The sequence below is a fragment of the Tachypleus tridentatus genome, chromosome 1 (genome assembly GCF_004210375.1).
Source record: "Tachypleus tridentatus isolate NWPU-2018 chromosome 1, ASM421037v1, whole genome shotgun sequence".
NCBI lineage: Eukaryota > Metazoa > Arthropoda > Merostomata > Xiphosura > Limulidae > Tachypleus > Tachypleus tridentatus.
The window spans coordinates 81514442-81532196 of NC_134825.1; the positions used below are offsets into that span (position 1 = coordinate 81514442).

The 17755-nt window shown below is 36.5% G+C and overlaps 1 protein-coding gene and 1 long non-coding RNA gene across 9 annotated transcripts in view; one reads left to right on the plus strand and one right to left on the minus strand.

The window, feature by feature from the left end:
* The window catches only part of LOC143253421 (uncharacterized), an 80941-nt gene that overhangs the window by 24415 nt on the left and 38771 nt on the right, over window positions 1–17755 (minus strand). For 7 of the 8 annotated variants that reach the window (XM_076507294.1, XM_076507302.1, XM_076507298.1 and 4 more), the window contains one exon: window positions 4870–6184. The exons of the other annotated variant lie outside the window; for it this stretch is intronic. In XM_076507294.1, the coding sequence (XP_076363409.1) occupies window positions 4870–5264 (395 nt within the window). In that variant the 5' untranslated portion in view covers window positions 5265–6184. The remainder of the gene's footprint in view (window positions 1–4869; window positions 6185–17755) is intronic. 8 annotated transcript variants of the gene reach the window in all.
* Window positions 6937–12012, plus strand: LOC143253419 (uncharacterized). The gene is made up of 2 exons (XR_013029568.1): window positions 6937–7052; window positions 7547–12012. It is a non-coding gene; the product is annotated as an uncharacterized LOC143253419 (long non-coding RNA).

Genomic DNA, 17755 nt, shown 5'->3' on the forward strand with positions numbered 1-17755 from the left:
TATCACCACCCACCGCCAATTCTTGGGATACTCTTTTACCAACGAATAGTTGGATTGACCGTCACTTTATAACGCCCCCACGGCTAAAAGGGCGAGCATGTTTGGTGCGACGGAGATTTGAACACGCGACCTTCAGATTACGAGTCGAACGCCTTAACCCACGTGGTCATGCAGGGCCTACAAATATTGTTATCTTTCTCAACTCAAATACCATCTGTGCTTACCGGTATAATAAAAATTAATCAACTTGAGCTACCACGCAATGAGAAAAAGACAAACAGAAATACACGGATACCGATATTAAAAGAGAATTAGATATATCTGTTAAAAGTCGGCATCTGTGTGTCAAATTTCATACACAATAAAAAAAAAAAAGTTTGATATATCTCTGACTGATGTACCGTTCAATGCACGAAGAAGCTAACACCCACCAGGAGGTTAAATAGGGGTTCAGATCCGAAAGATGACCCGCCGTAACTCCATGAGAACATGAAGGGGGCATTGTTTGTTTGTTTTTGAATTTCGTGCATAGCTACTGGCCCGGCATGGCCAAGCGTGTTAAGGTGTGCGACTCGTAATCTGAGGGTCGCGGGTTCGCATCCCCGTCGTGCCAAACATGCTCGCCCTTTCAGCCGTGGGGAGCGTTATAATGTTACGATCAATCCCACTATTCGATTTAAAAGAGTAGCCCAAGAGTTGGCGATGGGTGGTGATAACTAGCTGCCTTCCCTCTAGTCTTACACTGCTAAATTAGGGACGGCTTGCGCAGATATCCCTCGAGTAGCTATGCTTTATTTGTTTTTGAATTTCGCACAAAGCAGAACTTTTGAATTTGCAATCTATTCTGAAAGAAATCAAGTACTTCATCAAGTTTAAATAACTTACCAAATGACGGTTACTTTGTTTTCACTTTAATAAAAAATCGTTCTGTGCTAATTCAGTTTCCTTGACAAATCTAACTAAATATCAGTCCAGGAGTTGTTACAGAACTATATGAAAAACTGGGAACATAGGTTCAGCTAATTTTGGCCTGAAAGCCTTGTGACACATACCCATGTGGTTTGTTTTGTTTTGAATTTTGCACAAAGCTACACGAGGGATATCTGCGCTAGCCGTCCCTAATGTAGCAGTGCAAGTCTAGAGGGAAGGCACCTAGTCATCACCACCCACCGCCAACTCTTGGGCTACTCTTTTACCAACTGATCGTTACATTATAACGCCCACACGGCTGAAAGGACGAGTATGTTTAGTGTGATAGGAATTCGAACCCGCGACTCTCAGATTACGAGTCGAGTCTTAACCACTTGGCCATGCCTGAGCTAAGGTTACATCCCAGGCTCTGTGAAAACAAGTCCAGAAATTCACCATTTGTGAGTGGAAACACAAACTTTTGTCATGTAATAGTTTAGATTACTTAACTGAAACTAATAAAATAGAAAAACTTTGGAAAGTTTAAAGGGGAATGTATTTTTAATGGTGGGACAGGTTTCAAAATTCTAGAACAGTTTTATATGGAACTGATGTTTGTGTACGTGCTATTTTAAACTCTTTGGTTGCGAGTTCATAACCAACATCAACAAGAAAGATCATGAAAAAAAAACAAAAAAACATGGGCAGTGTCCCAAGCGGGAAATACCTCACGCTAATGTGCTATTCTCAGAAACCAAAAGGGCCAAAAATACTACGTCAGTTGGGAAATGTTCCAAAGAAACTGTTCAAAAGGGTTAAAGAAGGATTAGGAACAACTTCACTAAAATGTTTATAAAAGTTTACGAGCAACCCAATAACATAACTAAGAGAGAGCGTTTGACCGGCTGATGTTCGAGTGAGATTCATGAAGAAACTGAAGCATAGAAAAAAAACAGTAGGAATGGTGCAAAGTGCGGAGCGCAATTCTACGGAAATGGGACACAAATCCCGGACCTTCGAATATGCAGTGAAGCAACCTAACCGCTAGGTCACGCTCAACACGTAGAACTGTAAATATGTACAAATGATAAACTGATTTGATAATGACAACCATAACGAGTGTTTCAACATTGTACCTCCTTCGTATATTTTTGCTCTTTTTATTTAATTATTTAATAACAGGAAAGCTGTGGTTGCTTTATAGAAGGGACGGTTAAATCCTTCTATTCAATTAAGCTACACGAGGGCTATCTGCGCTAGCCGTCCCTAATTTAGCAGTGTAAAACTAGAGGGAAGGCAGCTAGTCATCACCATCCACCGCCAACACTTTGGCTACTCTTTTACCAACGAATAGTGGATTGATTGCCACATTATAATGTCCTCATGGTTGAAAGAGAAAGCATAGTTGGTGTGACGGGAATTCAAACCCGCGACACTCAAATTACGAGTCGGGTGCCTTAACTACCTGGCCATGATAGGCCTCATAAAAATACTATAGCAACAATTTCCATAAAGTCTCAAGAGTTTACCTTGCTTCAACAGTTGCGCTAATTATTACAAGTGCCCATCCAACTAAAATTCGAAATGTACAATAATTTAACAGTTTTTTTTTTCTAATATGCATACTTGTTTGGGTGTTATTTAATTTGAATTAACGATTAACTGGCTCTCTTTTAATCAAGTGCACACTTCACGTCACTACATATATTTTAACTAAAAAAAGGTATTAACTAAAAACAAAACTAAGAAAGTGCTCAAGTCTCGGCTGGCGCGATGAATGTTCTCTGTGAGCCTATTTATTTTCTAACAAGTAGTGTAATTTGTATTTTTTTCATGAATTAGGTTGGAGATGCTTTTTAAAAGCGCTCGGTTTCATATCCTTACATTTGAAAATGTACTTGAACACTGCACACGTCAGCTCTCATCTCAGTATAGTATCACTGAGAAATAACAACTGCATTGATTCCAAGAGTTCTGGTATGTAGTAATTAAATTACTAACATCTACCAACACGTGCTCATTTTTATAACAGTTCTTTGTCTCCCAAACACAGATTGCTCACTTTGCACAATTAGCCCCTTTAGAAACTCGTAAAACTACCACATTTTCACGTATACTAACTTACAGATAGCATACACAACTTCCCTTCGAACGAATGGTAATATTTTTTTTATAATTAACTATTTACTGTGTTAATGATTAAAACTGTCTTGTTATGTCACATATTTTTGTATTTGTGCACACAATACATCTATTACTTTACCGGCAACACAATGCTAAATGGTCTAATCAAAAACACCTCAGGTGCGACAAAAATAATTGAGTGTGCGACTTAAAGGAATGAAATCAAAATTGGAGGCCAAACTGATTGTTACTCTTTAGAGTATTGATAACAATTTTACAACAAATACTCATTGACTAATTAACCAGGCCGCGTTCTTCTTTCTTTTTTTAATTTGGGGCATGATGGTGGGTAAAACAAAATACGTCGCACAACTAATTAATTAATGAATATTTGCTGTAAAGTTTTTATCAATGATATAAGTGTAGCTACCAGTCTGGCCACCAATTTTGATTTAATTCCTTTAAGCCGTACGCTAATTTTTTCCCGCACCTTTTTACATACCTAAGGAGTTTCTGATTAGGTGCCACGCATTTTCTTTTTGTCAATACACACAGACAAACCAAGCAAATACGTGATTTAGGGTCGCAACCATATTATACGGAATAGACCTATACTTTACAGAATCAACTACATTCCTTAAGATATATGGTGGTAGTATTCCTCTAAATCAGTGTTAATTGCTTCCTTTATATTAACACCATGGAAGTTAAATTAGCAGTTTCTTGTCATCACCTCATGCAATCAGTACAGCCACGTCAAGCATTACTCTTCATGTTAATTGCTTAAGCTAATATCACTAAACGCTCTTTAGTTAGAATAATTTCACAAAATCTAGTAAAATGTACTGAAAAACAAACAATGAATAAAGAATAACAATCGTTCACCCACATCATTGTTTTCAAAACTTGAGTTAGAAACTTCTAATCGAGTTTGGTTGGCCTAACCGATACGTACGTACTTCCATTACATAGTTTTGCTTCTCTGAACTAGGAGTCTAATTCTAATAATGAAAACTAGAAACGGTCTACTTTTACTCTTAGATGATGCTGTAGTAAAATTATAATACTGATGGCTCATCTGACTTTTTGCATAGGGATCCGCAAAAGTTTTTGTTAATTAAAAGTGAAAAGTTTTTGTTGAAACATTTTGCACACGTGGCTCATATTTATATCATACGAGACTCATAATTATAATTGTAAAGATCTATCAATGTACCAAATGTGAAATAAAAAAATATCCATAAAATATATATTTTTATTAAATAAAGTTTCCATACTTTTGGTGCGAATGAAAAAAAAACTAATTCAAAATTGGAGATTTTACGACTCGGGTATTATTTCTCAAGGAATTGTCTTGAAATTTTGTATGTGAAGATTCCAATAGAGCGCATCCATATGATAGTTTGGATTACCACAGCTCGAGCTACAGAAGTTGGAAAATCGCTAAACTAACACTCCTGTTAAGTATGTCCTGCAGCTTTTTTGCCGCAAGACATGTGTCTTGACGATCTTTGAAAGCGATGAAAAACAATTAAACTTTTGAGAGATGTATTTAACTTAGGTGATTTCTTATTTATTATATTTCACTAATTACTTAGTTTCACACACTTCTGTGTTTTAAATGCACCGTCGTCACTTTAAACAAGTGCGTTTGATGTACAAATACTTGCTAAATTCTCTGTTTCGGTTTTCATCACCCAACTGTAATTGTTGCTAACCACAACTGGTCACTGACTGACAAAGGACAATTCAAGTTCAATACAATATGAAAAGTAATTATTAAACACAAGGAAGGAGTCCTAAATCTATGGCCCTTAAATATAATAGTATTCTAACCTTTCCATTTGTAACTGCTCCTGTATGAAAGCCATTTCCCGTTCTTTTTTCTTCAAAACATCATCTTGGAAGGCTGATACCATAAACTGAGTTGAAAGTAAATTAGGATGGTGCGGTGACCACATCTTAGAATGGGCATACTGGTTGGGTAATAGGGGGTGTGGTGCGATCAGCTGTCTGTGTGACTGCGAGTGCATTCCATGCGGGTCAAAAGAGGTCCTAGCAGTTGAGCTGCCGGCGTGTGGTGGGGTTGGAATTAGAGGTGAAGCTAATCCGTACATTCCTAGTTGGTTCGGTAAAGAGGCAGGGGAACCACGTGCTTGCTGGGGCACGTTATGGAGTTGAGGGTAAGCACTAGCTGCTGTATGAGTTCTTCCGAATCCCCCTGGATGCATTACGCTACTTTCACGAGATTTGTAAATATTAAGGTCTCGAGACGCTTTGGCTGGAACTAGTTTATTTGTATGTTATGTTGATTGGTCTCCTTATCTGGCTAATAACCATTCCTCGTCTACGTTCTCGGCGTTTGTTTTTTTCCCGTTATCTCGTAATACATGAACAAATGTGAAGAATGAGAGATTATCGCTAGGGATTCGTAGAACGAGTATCGCCTCTAGCTGTCTTACTTTCTAGGGGAGTGTTAGGAACAAAACTATTACACTGTTCATCTCTTTCTCTCCAGCATGTTGAATAAAATTTGTGTTTCTACAAGGCTAATCATTTCTATGCTTTTCAAGTAATAAAATAGAATAGCGTGGAAATAGAATTACATCAACGACACATCGAATACGTTTTAGTTTGTTTTTTACATACAAAAGTCGTACGATGACAAGGTAAGGACGTTACGTCGCTAGAAGTTCACGAGAAGAAATACACGTCACTAAGTGCATATACAGAAAATTACTTGTTAGATTCTTTTAAACGAATAGCAGAAACTGTGTCAACAACTCAAGCTGGTGCCATAGATAACTTCAAAGTCTTATTCTCTTTTCTTCTCATAGGTAAACTACTCAATTTTTACGGCGTTTTAAATTCAATCCATGAAAGATTTTGGAAAATTGTGTTAAGTTTTTCCTGTTTTTAAACATGTATTTTTTTCTGGCAATTTTGGTAGTGATTATTTTCTAATACAGTCTCTATATTATCCTTCGAGTGTAACACGTAAATGTCTTAGGTAGACACTCTTCCATATTATAGTTGTACTATAACTGTGTTTTGTTCTGTCTCTCTCCTTCTTCGTGGAATCGTCAATTCGCGTTTTAATATAACGGTTGTCGACTGGTCATAGCTTTGTACAATTGGCGAAAATCGTTTTCTGTAAAAAATAATATCCATATATTAACAATTAAATGTTCTACACGAAGCAAAATAACAAACGCGTAACGTTAATATATAACTCATCAAAATTAATGAACATTTATTCACAGTCAATTACAGTTTCCTAAAACTATTAAGAACGATAAAATAAAACCAAAATGTTGTTATAATAGAATAAAAGAAAATGTTTATTTCACATTTCGATTTCTTTGTCCAAAATGTAATAGTTATATAACTAGTTCATCACTTACTTCAAAATGGGTATATTCGACAACTTTTTTACTTGTAAAGACTGTAGTTTGTTTATGGTTCATTTCTACGATTTTGTTTTACGAATATAAATTTCGTTATAAAACTGATAATATTTACTAACCCACCGCTATCTTCAACAAAAGACAAAACGTGCGTGCGCCCACAAAGGGCAGAGAAAAATATGACAAATAAATAACGTATTAAATATTTAGTATGTTGGTATATCATATTAGCTGTATCTGTTTGAAACAACATTTGGATTTCTTTTCATCAGAAAAAAAAAAAAAAAAAAATCCAACCTGTGAAAGCCAGCGGAACAATTGTAAACACAATTATTTATTATCTAGCTGAATAATCAATCAACAGTTCATACACTGGACGAACTTGTCCATAAAATGTTATTGAAAATCAGTGGTTCTCAACAGGGTTCACTTGGACCCTTAGGGGAGGAAATGGGGAGGGTTATATACCTTCACAAACTTTCCCTCGGAGGCGACAAGCGGGAATAGTTCTCCGTCCTTGAAAACCGCACCAGACGTTGTTTGCTACCATCTGGTGAGCGCCAGGTCAACTACATTCAGCTAATGCCTCCCTTATGTCTGGTGTGCTGAGAGGTAAACAGTCCTGTTATTTTTTAAGTTTTATGCCAGTTTCTGTAGTTTGTACCACACATATGTGTTCAGTATTAAGTGAGCTATAAGGTGATATAGTGCCATTACCCTGAAACAGCATAAAAAGCTGCTAAATTGCTAAAACCTAAATTTTCTGGCGGTGTGTGTATATTATACTACCGTAGTAAAAGAATGTTTTTATAAACATAGAATCGTGGACGCACCTAACGATATTTTTCGTGTTTGTGGGTGATTTTATGGATATTATGGTAGCCACTGATATTCATACATGTCTCATATCCACATATAACTACTTGTGGGCCACTGAATTGTGCTTGGCCGTGATACTTGATCAGCTGTTTGGTGGGGATGCTATTGTGAATCTCTCATGTTTTATTATATTTGTTGCTGTTGTTGTTGTTGTTGTTTTCAGTTTTGTATGCAAATTCTGTTTCTGTGTTATGTCTAACTAAACTTATGTTTTATGTTTTTTACAGATTTGTATCCAAAATGCCAACTAGCATCTGGAAACGCCAACAAAAGTCCGCTAATATTCAGCGGACTATTTAAGTTTTGGTTTCATTCGTTATGGTACTTAGGAAACCTAACCTTACTGCTTGTTGTGCTGCAGTGCTCTCTGTAATGATTCCGTGAGTCTAGCCAAAGTGGTAAAACTTCTCAAAAGCATACCTGCAGAACACGCAGAGAAACCCCTCGAATACTTCAAACTCCAGAATAAACACAGGTCAAAGAGTAAAGAGAAGTCGCTTGATGCAATGTTCAAAACACAAACTAGTAAGAATCAACTCCAAGCTTGTTATGAACTCAGTTTTCTTCTCGCTAAGAAATCTCGACTGCACATCGATGGCGAAGAGTAGCTGAAACCATGCTTTGAGGTATACCTCCGGACAATAAAAGACAACAAAAGAGGTAACCGGAAACTTGCCACCTTACCCCTCAGCAATGACACTATTCATCCCCGCATCGATGAAACTGCAGGCGATGTCAAGAAACAATTAACTGCGACCATCCAGACAACCAAATTTTCACAGGCCCTCGATGAAACAACCGTCCGAAACAGTGAAAATATTCTACTGGCCTATACCAGATTCCAGCACAACTCAAAATTCATGGCAGAGATAATGTTTTGGGAGTCTTTGACAACTACTACCACAGCGCAAGATATCTACAATATAGTCAAGAAGTATACGACTGAGAATGTGCGTTTTCTTATTTCAAAGTCACATCGGGCTATCTACCGAGTCCACCGAGGGGAATCGAACCCCTGATCTAAGCGTTGTAACCGAATGATAATGATATTCCGATTACATCCTGGTGTCCACTGCTGCAGATGGTGCTCCAACAATGATGGGACGACACAAGAGTACTTAAACTTCTGAAAGATGATAATTCGGATATGATGACCGTACACTGTATCAGTCACTGAGAGCATTTGGCGGCTGCAACCCTTAGTCCTAAGCTGGATAAGAAAGGTAATCAAATTGGCAAATTCGATAAAAGCCCATCCTAAGACTGAGAGATTGTTCAAAGCATTTTGTCAGAACATGAATGAAGACTAAGTGAGACGGCTTCTTTATACATCTTCGTGCGATGACTCTCGAAAGACAACTGTCTAGAAAGATTCATTGCTCTGTACTGCACCTTGTTGGACTTTGGTGGGGACCTAAGGACTTTCAGTTCCTGAAATCCAGTGAATCCAAGGCCTTGATTTGAATTCTTGCAGATATTTTAGGTAAACCGAACGCCTTAAATAAGGAATTACATGGTGACCAATAAATTCTCATGGACTGCAAAACCAAAATTTTTGGTTTTATAAAAAAAAAAATGAGTGTCTGGATATGGACTCTGATCAGATTAACAAGTTGATGGACTTGGAAAACGATGGCAGCGTGAAACTGATCAGTACCTCAAAAAAATGACGTGGCTGGATCCCAAAGACATTATCAAACATAACAAATTAATTACGGAGGTCCAGCTAAGTACCTCTGCCATTACGATCATATACTTGGTTGAATCAGTGTTGTGGATGTTTTAACAAAAACAGAGGGCAAACGTTTGTGAGCGTGGCAATCTTTCAGCAAAATTGATTTGTTTTGTTCCGCAATTTTCTCATTTATTTTCGTAGCACAAAGTTCTCATTATAATTGTACAATTCGAATGGAAATCTGATATTACCTAACTATTCTGGAATCAAAATTGTTTTTTATTCTTCAATTTTTTAGTCAAACAATCACCTTTAATTACACTGCACAACAATTTTTTTAAAAAAGTTTTTGCTGATTGTGACAGGTGCCTGGGGGGTATGCACAAATATAGTTTTGGTTTTGCTTCATCACGTAGGAACTCTGAGAAATAGACAGTTACTGTTTACCGGCAATAACGTATTTAATTGCGTTTATGTTTCTAATACGCTATTAAGTTCAACATAATTAAAAGTGTTTTCTCTTGATTTTCGTTTGTATTCAATGTCCGGTGCATCACGTTGCAGTGTCCAACAGTAGTTACTAGTTAGCAAGCATTGACGGATTCCAGTTGCCCTGATGCCGTTTTTCCATGGTAGCAATGTCCTGGTGAAACCTTTCACCGTGTTCGTCACTGACAGCACCGAGATTTGCGGGGAAGAAGTCCAAGTGTGAGTGGAGGAAATGAATCTTGAGTGAAATGTTGCACTTCATTGTTTTGTATGCTTTGAGAAGTTTGTCTACCAGCTGAATGTAATGTGGGGCTCTGTAAATGCCAAGAAAATTGTCAACAACGTTTTTGAAGGCTTTCCAAGCAATCTTTTCCGGCCCAACTAACAGATCTTCGAACCGCCTGTCATTCATAACATGTCTGACATGAGGGCCAACAAAATTCCCTCTTTGATCTCGGCATCAGTTATTCTTGGGAACATCTGTCTTAAATAACGAAAACCTTCGCCTGCTTTGTTCATTGCTTTCACGAAATTTTTCATAAGTCCCAATTTTATGTGAAGAGGAGGCAAAAAAAATCTTTGGCGGGTCGACAAGCGGTTCATGCGCCACATTTTTCTGTCCTGGAACTAACTTTTTACAGAGTGGCCAGCTCTGTCTAGAATAATGTGACTCTTTGGCACGACTGTCCTATTCACAGATGAAACAACAGTATTTTGTATAGCCGAGCTGCAGTCCCAGTAACAGACCAACGACTTTCACATCTCTACAGATATTCCAGTTGTACTTGCTGTACTGGATGTGCTTCAGCAACATTTCCATGTTCTCATAGGTTTCTTTCATGTGTGCTGCATAGCCAACAAGTATTGAAGGGTGAACGTTGTCATCGTGTAACAGAACGGCTTTGAGGCTTAACATTGATGAATCAGTAAAGAGACGCCCCTCTTGAGGGTCATGGTCACAACCCAAAGCAGAGGACAATCCTTCCATGGCAACACAGAAACAGAGACTGTAAACTTGTGCAAAGAATTTGGTTATATTATCTTGACGGCTTCAAGAAACAGAAATATTCGTACCTGATGACAGCAAACACCATTCCTGCAGTCTCGAACCCAGCAATTCGGCTTTTGCTTTTGACAGACCCAAATCTCTGACCAGATCGTTTAATTCTGACTGTGTTATGAGGTGTGGATCGCCTGAGGAGCACGGTTCAAAATCCAGATCAATGTCACTGCTAGTTCCCTGCATTGCAGTTTCTTCATCTGGTTCGTCTAAGGTCCATTCCTCTGGTGGTTACGGAATTAGAAGACTGTCGTCATGTGGCACGGGTCTCATTGCTGAAGATAGATTACGGTATTCAATTGACTTGTTTTTGGCAGAGAAACCAGACACATTAGTCAAACAGAAGTAACAGTCCGTCACATGGTCTTTCTGTTCTCGCCATATCATCGGGACAGCAAACGGCATTATCTTTCGAGTGTCTCTGAGCCAAGCTCTCAGACACACGGCACATGTCACACAACAACTGTACGGCACCCATTACTGGTCTTGATCAACAATTTTACAAACGAAGTACACATGATAGGCTTTCTTCACAAGAGCAGTCATTGAGCGTCTCTGAGGAGCAAGCGTATACTCGCCACAAATATAGGAGAATGTATCGCGGCTGTTACGACATTGACGAGACATACTGAACGATACCAATCGTCCTGTAAAACGTCTATAACATCTAACTTACTTGTTACAGTGCCACTGAGGCAATGCTATATTCTGAAACAACTGTAAGGTCTATATTAATCCAATGAGCAGCATCTGTGTATGCAAGCCACTTTTATAGCCTGCTGAGACAGTGTCAAGCCGGCTCCGGCCTCCGGCCTGCCCAGGCATGCCTTGGCTGCATACTTCCACAGAACAGCTTCCAACCTGGCCTGATTTCATGCCTGGACATGCCCAGACTGCACAAAACATTGTTCATAGGTCCCTTACTGAAACGAAAATTTTTGGACACAAATATAAGAAAAAAACATGACAAAACTGAAGATTTCGATGAAACGGTACGTGATGGTCAAATATGGATGTGATTTTCGTGATCAGCAGCCAAAAATCTATAAGGAACACCCAACAGTGTTCAAACAGCAAAAACTTTGTAGTGCAGTGTTATTCGTTGTTCTGTAGAAATAACAGTTGCTTCTTATTTCCTTTCACTTTGGGTCAAATAATCACCTTTAATTAATTCTTAGACAATTGTTTTGTTTTGTAGATTAACTTAATTTCATTAATTACTATTGTAAAAAAGAAAGTACATTGACGCAAATACTTCATTACTTCATGATGATTTAAGGTTGAAGAGGATTTGGAAGAGCCTGGAGATCCCTAAGGAAGGAATGCGATGTGGGACGTTGAGAAACACTGCTGTAGATAAAACAGTTTTAATGTTCGACATACCCAGCGAAGTACCGTCTCAAATCATTTGTATGTGTTGCCAGCACTGTACTAAAGAGCATTTTAATTAAATCATATTTCAAACTTCACGATTTCTATCCGTGCAAATACAGTGAACATTTAATACTATTATAAAGATGAAAAACTTCTAAGTAACTAGTATGCCTATTTCTTTTAACTTCTAATTGGGTACATGAATAGTCTAAAAAATATAAAAGTAGGGTAAAATGATTTTGCACTATAGTGCAGCAGAACCTCGATTGACAGGAACCTCCGCCATTAAAGGTAGATCTTTTTAGTCTTTTTTCTACTATTTGTGACCAAAATAAATCTTCAATAACGGGCACCTCAATATTCTGGATTAAGGGCAGTGTCTTTAGCCTCGTTCTCTCTAAGCGCACACGATAAAGCGAGCAGTTATCTTTATATACCTGTACAGTACACCGCTAAATTCAAAACAACCCAAAAGGACGGCCGATATACAAACAGTTGCGATGTTTATTGGATTGGCTCTGACCTATTATGCTGTAATAAACGTTTTCACAGATTCAAAGTGCAATCTTATTACTGTGGGAAAAACTCGCTGTAAACACTGTAGGATTTTCAAGCTTATAAATTCCAAATAGTGTTCTCGCAACATGAGTCAAGTGAACTTATTTCCGTGCGCATGCTTTGTTGGTCTCCAGAGTTTCGTATTACGGTGTCACGCAAACAATATAATGATAACAGAAATGATTTGTTGCTTTATTTTCAGTGAATTTTACTTAATGTCGTAAACGATAAATTAAAGGCAGAAAATAATTCTAAAATGTTTAGCAGTTCAAACTCTTGAGAAACACTTTGAAATTTTGTGACCAATAATAAATAAAAAATAACAGCCAATCCAAATCCAATCCCCGAACCTTATGCTGACAATGCTTTTCCTATCATCGCAAAGTGCAACTCACGAACACTTGTGTTCAGCATATACAAACAAAATGGTTAACAAAAATAATTAAGTGGCTTCACATTCAGAAATTTAGTATGGTCAATACGGAATCCAGCTTTACGTGGCTTATTTTTGGTATTAAGAGCAACTTGCTATGGAGGGCATTTGGACAAAAAAACACAACCCTTGTGCGTAAATGTAATGCACCCTATCGTTACGTGGATTCTTTTAGATTATTTGATAAAGATAATGCCAAATACAGTTCCTATAAAAAAAACAATGTCTTCAATAAATGAATAATGTTTGTTACAGGCCACAATTCAAATACATGGTTTAAATAACGTTCAACGATACTACTAAAACTACACGACGCCTAACACTCGCTGTTTCTTAAACAAACGGAATTACAGACACACTAACTCTCGCTGTTTAATTGGCAATGAACTAACCAAGTCATTGTTGATAATTCGTTAACTGACTGCGTCAATGATTGTTTTATTTACTTCTACTCGCTTTCTACCAATAAACGAAATTTCTAGATCATATTATCATCATTAATTAATTACGAGTTTTCTCTAGTAAAAACATGCTAATCAAAATATCAAAAACAAAACCTGTTTTTGTACTTTTTATTGCAACATTTATTCTACCTCTACCTACCTCTTATATCAATTCTATGAATAACCAACTATCCCTACTTTTCATTAAAATGTGTTTATTCTTTCCAGTGTATACAAACACATTTTACGCAGATGTGCAAAAATTTTAAAAGTCGTGTACGCGGTTTCTATTTATGAGTTTCTCTGTTTAATCTGGGTTTAATAACGACAATTGTGAAAATCAGAAGAATATAAAAAAAACAAAACAGGATAAACTGTTGATACTGATATTAATATTTATGTATTATGGACTTGAATAGTGTATACAGGAGCACGTAAGTATAGTTATACTGATACTGGTTTGCGTCTACTAGCCACTTAAAGTAACAAGAAACGCAAATTTATGAACATTGTGAAAATACTATAAAAATTCAGAATCTATAAATTCCTTCACTGTAAGAATGCATACATTGAATGTTACATAAAATCGGTTTCCTTAATGAAAATCCTCATAATCAGTATCTGCACTTTGTCTACTGCGGAGAACTGAACGTCGAAATTTGGCGCTGTAATCCATAAACTTAATGTTGACCTATAAGGACAGCCAAATTTAGAGACGAAAATTAGAAGCTCTTAAGGTACACCGGAAATAAAAGAAAGAACAAAATTAACATTATAAGAGTATTGAAAACATTAAGTGGGGATCTTACTACAAAATGTACTCAAACAAGAAACCACAAAGTCATAAAATACTTTGGCCTAGTGTAATAAAAGCTGTTAAAATAAGAATTACTTTTGATAAGTATGTGATAGTGGTTTTAATTTTTGTTTCACTACTTTTTATAGCAAAGTTCCTGCTTCATAATTTCTAATACTCATATCATTTCATAGGCTGAAGGTTAACTGGCACAAGTGGCTACTTACACAAATGTCATATGGTAAAATAATTGTGGGTTTCATGATAAAAGCACAGACTTTGGTACACTTGTACATCTTGTTTTATTCCGTCATTGAAGACGGACAGCCATGAAAAAATCGCCATACATGATCATGTGATCAATTATTGCCAAATACGGTGAACATTTTAATTTTGCTTAAAATAAAATAATCTAGCCATAACCTTTTCATTAAGCTAAGGTATAAAAAGAAACAGAACAACGTTTAATGACTGATGATAGATGAAGGACACTACTTCAGAAAAATGGTAAACTCTCTGGCCAACACTATCAGAAGCAACACAAAAATTTGTACTGAACATTGTGTATACACCAAAGGTGTTGGTGCTGCGGTGAAACGTACAGTTCTTGATATAGAATACCGTGGTTTAATAATAAAAATGTAAAACTTTGTATATAAAATACCATATTTAATTTGACTAGGTAAACTGTTTAGAGACATTAAAATGGACATTTTTAACCTAATAGTTTGTTTAAAAATACGAGTTACGTCCTCTGGTATCTCACCGATTCGAAAGCTTCTAACTCTTAAAACTGGTTTTGATACCCGTAGTGGACTAACACAATTACCTCATCGTGTAGCTTTGTGTTAATCAAACAAACAAACAAGCAGTTACCAACTGTAAGATGTTTCTTTAAAAGCAAAGCTTTACAAGGACATATGCTAAGGCTGTGCTAACCTCCATTCAATTTTAATTCAAGACATTTTTAATTAGACCATAAATCCATTGTTTATCAACTAATACCTACATAATATGACAAAAATCTGCCACACAGTTATTTGTTAATAAACTATTTCTACGCCCTACTTTTGTCCCAGCTAATACAATGGTTAGTTTTTACAATTGCCAGTCTTTTTAATTGTTACGCTTTTCATTGAACTAGATCATTTCCTTTCGCCGAATGTTTTTTGCTCTATTTGAAAAACAAAGATAAAAAAAACGGTTTCATCTAATAACAATGAGTGAAGAGCTGATTTTTCAGTATGAATTATCATTATTCATTAGTAATTAATACACTAATTTTGTCTTTAATTCTAGCAGTAAACATTTGTAATCAATATCTCATTGGAAAGATACTAAATTACAAAGTTCATTTTTAACCAAATTATAAAATAATTTATATTTTCTCCTAACTGACCACTAATAACATCTTTATCGTGCCTCGCCAATATTAAAACGTATAGTACCTGTACCTGGCTTCGTACTTTAAGTTATAAAAGCCACCATTTGTTATAATTACTGTTGAATTTCACAAAAGTAAGATTAAGTAATAGAATGCGTTAATAAATGTGTACCCAGTATTCTTGTTAACCCACTCTAGATTTAATTATCGCTTTAAATATTTGTATTTAATTTTTTGGAGTTAAACGAGTTGATAATGCAAGATATACAACAGCAGCTTTACAATTCAACACTTGTATACATATAAAACTTTCAATCGCTGTTTCACTATGGAAACTACCTGTTAACTGAGAACAAGAGGAAATCCTCAATAGCTGCAGCACTTGGATTTTAATTACTCCATGAAACCTATACTTCCCTTCTATACTAACTATAATTTTGTACGCCAACAATACCAAGCATGGGGCGCACATACACTCGATTCGATTTTATCATTCATCACTATCTCTACCGATCTACCCTCAAACTGAAATTTTTGTAGGCACGGTTAGAGTAAGTCAATCTACAAGGCCTTGGGCGTGGTCAAAATAAAGCGATCGAAAGAGTTTGACCTCCCGAGTCCATAACTGTAATTAGATCTGAAATCGACCAAGAGATGACGGAGCTGGGCTAAAAGTTTGTACTTGAAAATGAATAAAAAAGAGAAAACTCAGAATCATTACATGAGCCACTGTGCCGCGGCTAAAAATTATACCTCGTAATGTTAACTGGAAAAAATATATACAGGATATAAACACTCGTCTTGCTCAAGAACAGTTAAACATGTAATGAATACTATATCACAGACAGTTCTTAACGCCTAGATTACCCATATACAGATTCACCATTTCCCACCTGCTGTTAAAAGCTAAAAAAAAAACAAATATTTGAAAGTATGCCAAGAATAAGACTTACGAAAACGCGAACTGCATATAGAAAAGTTTAAGACCTACATATCTGCTGTTACTAACTCGTGACTTTCTTAAACAAGACCTGTTTTATTACTGGGTGTGACAAGCTGTATTATTAGCTTTTAGGGTCAGTCACGTGGTCACAGGTCCGAAAACGTCATGCACGAACAACTTCAAATCCTGCTGGCAAATTGCACGTCATGCAATTAAATACCGCAGTGAATTGTTAGAGAATGAACTGCTACGTCTTCGTCATGATGGTGCACTAGTCATATATTCAAATAAAACAAACAGATGCGAATATTCAAAACCATGTAAATAATATGTTTTCGTAAACATGACAATATAAAGAGTGATTTAATTCATCCATGATTAACCACAATCAAAGTTCGATGGACGTTTAATACAAAATTCACATATGGTAATTATAGTAAAGAAAATTGGGGTCAACCAATACACCACAAGAAATTAAGAGGAATAAACTGGACGAACTTTTGTGGGGGACCTTTATTTGACTTTAAAATACCGAATGTTATCGTACACAATTTTGAGCTGCTCTGTGGGATGCAGTTTTGAGGAAATATATGCCAGTCTTGTAATAATTCTCCAAATAGCAAACAGTTACACGTTTTGATGAAATTCAACTCAACAAAGTCAAAAGTAGGCCTAAACAAGATATCTCCAGAAAAAGATGACAGCACTTCTGCATAATTAAAGTATACACAACAGCATAAAGTTACTGTTATGAATGTTTATAGTGTCATGTGAAATACAAGTTTCGAACTGGAAAGTCATGGGAAGTCGACACACCTAAGCCAATCCATATTCAGTAATGTGGTACTATTCTTTTTTACTTACCCATTCTAACACTTATCATAATACGCTTATTCTGGTTGATATAGCTGTGCGAGGTTTTGAATTAAATAGATATAAAGTACATACACGTGGGCGTCCACAGGAGAGAGTCTCCCCTCCTAGGGAATGAGAATCAATTCTTTCTTTTCTCTTTCAACTAATTTACAAGTTTTTGTACTCGCTTCACAATTTCACACTATGCTGCTCCTCCCGGAAACATTTCTCCAGACACCCTTGTATAATCACACATCGCTGACATAAATATAAACCTGCTAATGCAATATTAGTTGCAATTCATCACAAACGATATGTTTATTATATCCAAATTTAAACACAAACGTCTTTTTTCCAAGTTTAAACAACGCTATGTAAATAAATTGGTATCATTTTGGTGAAACGAAACTGATAGGTTTTACACTT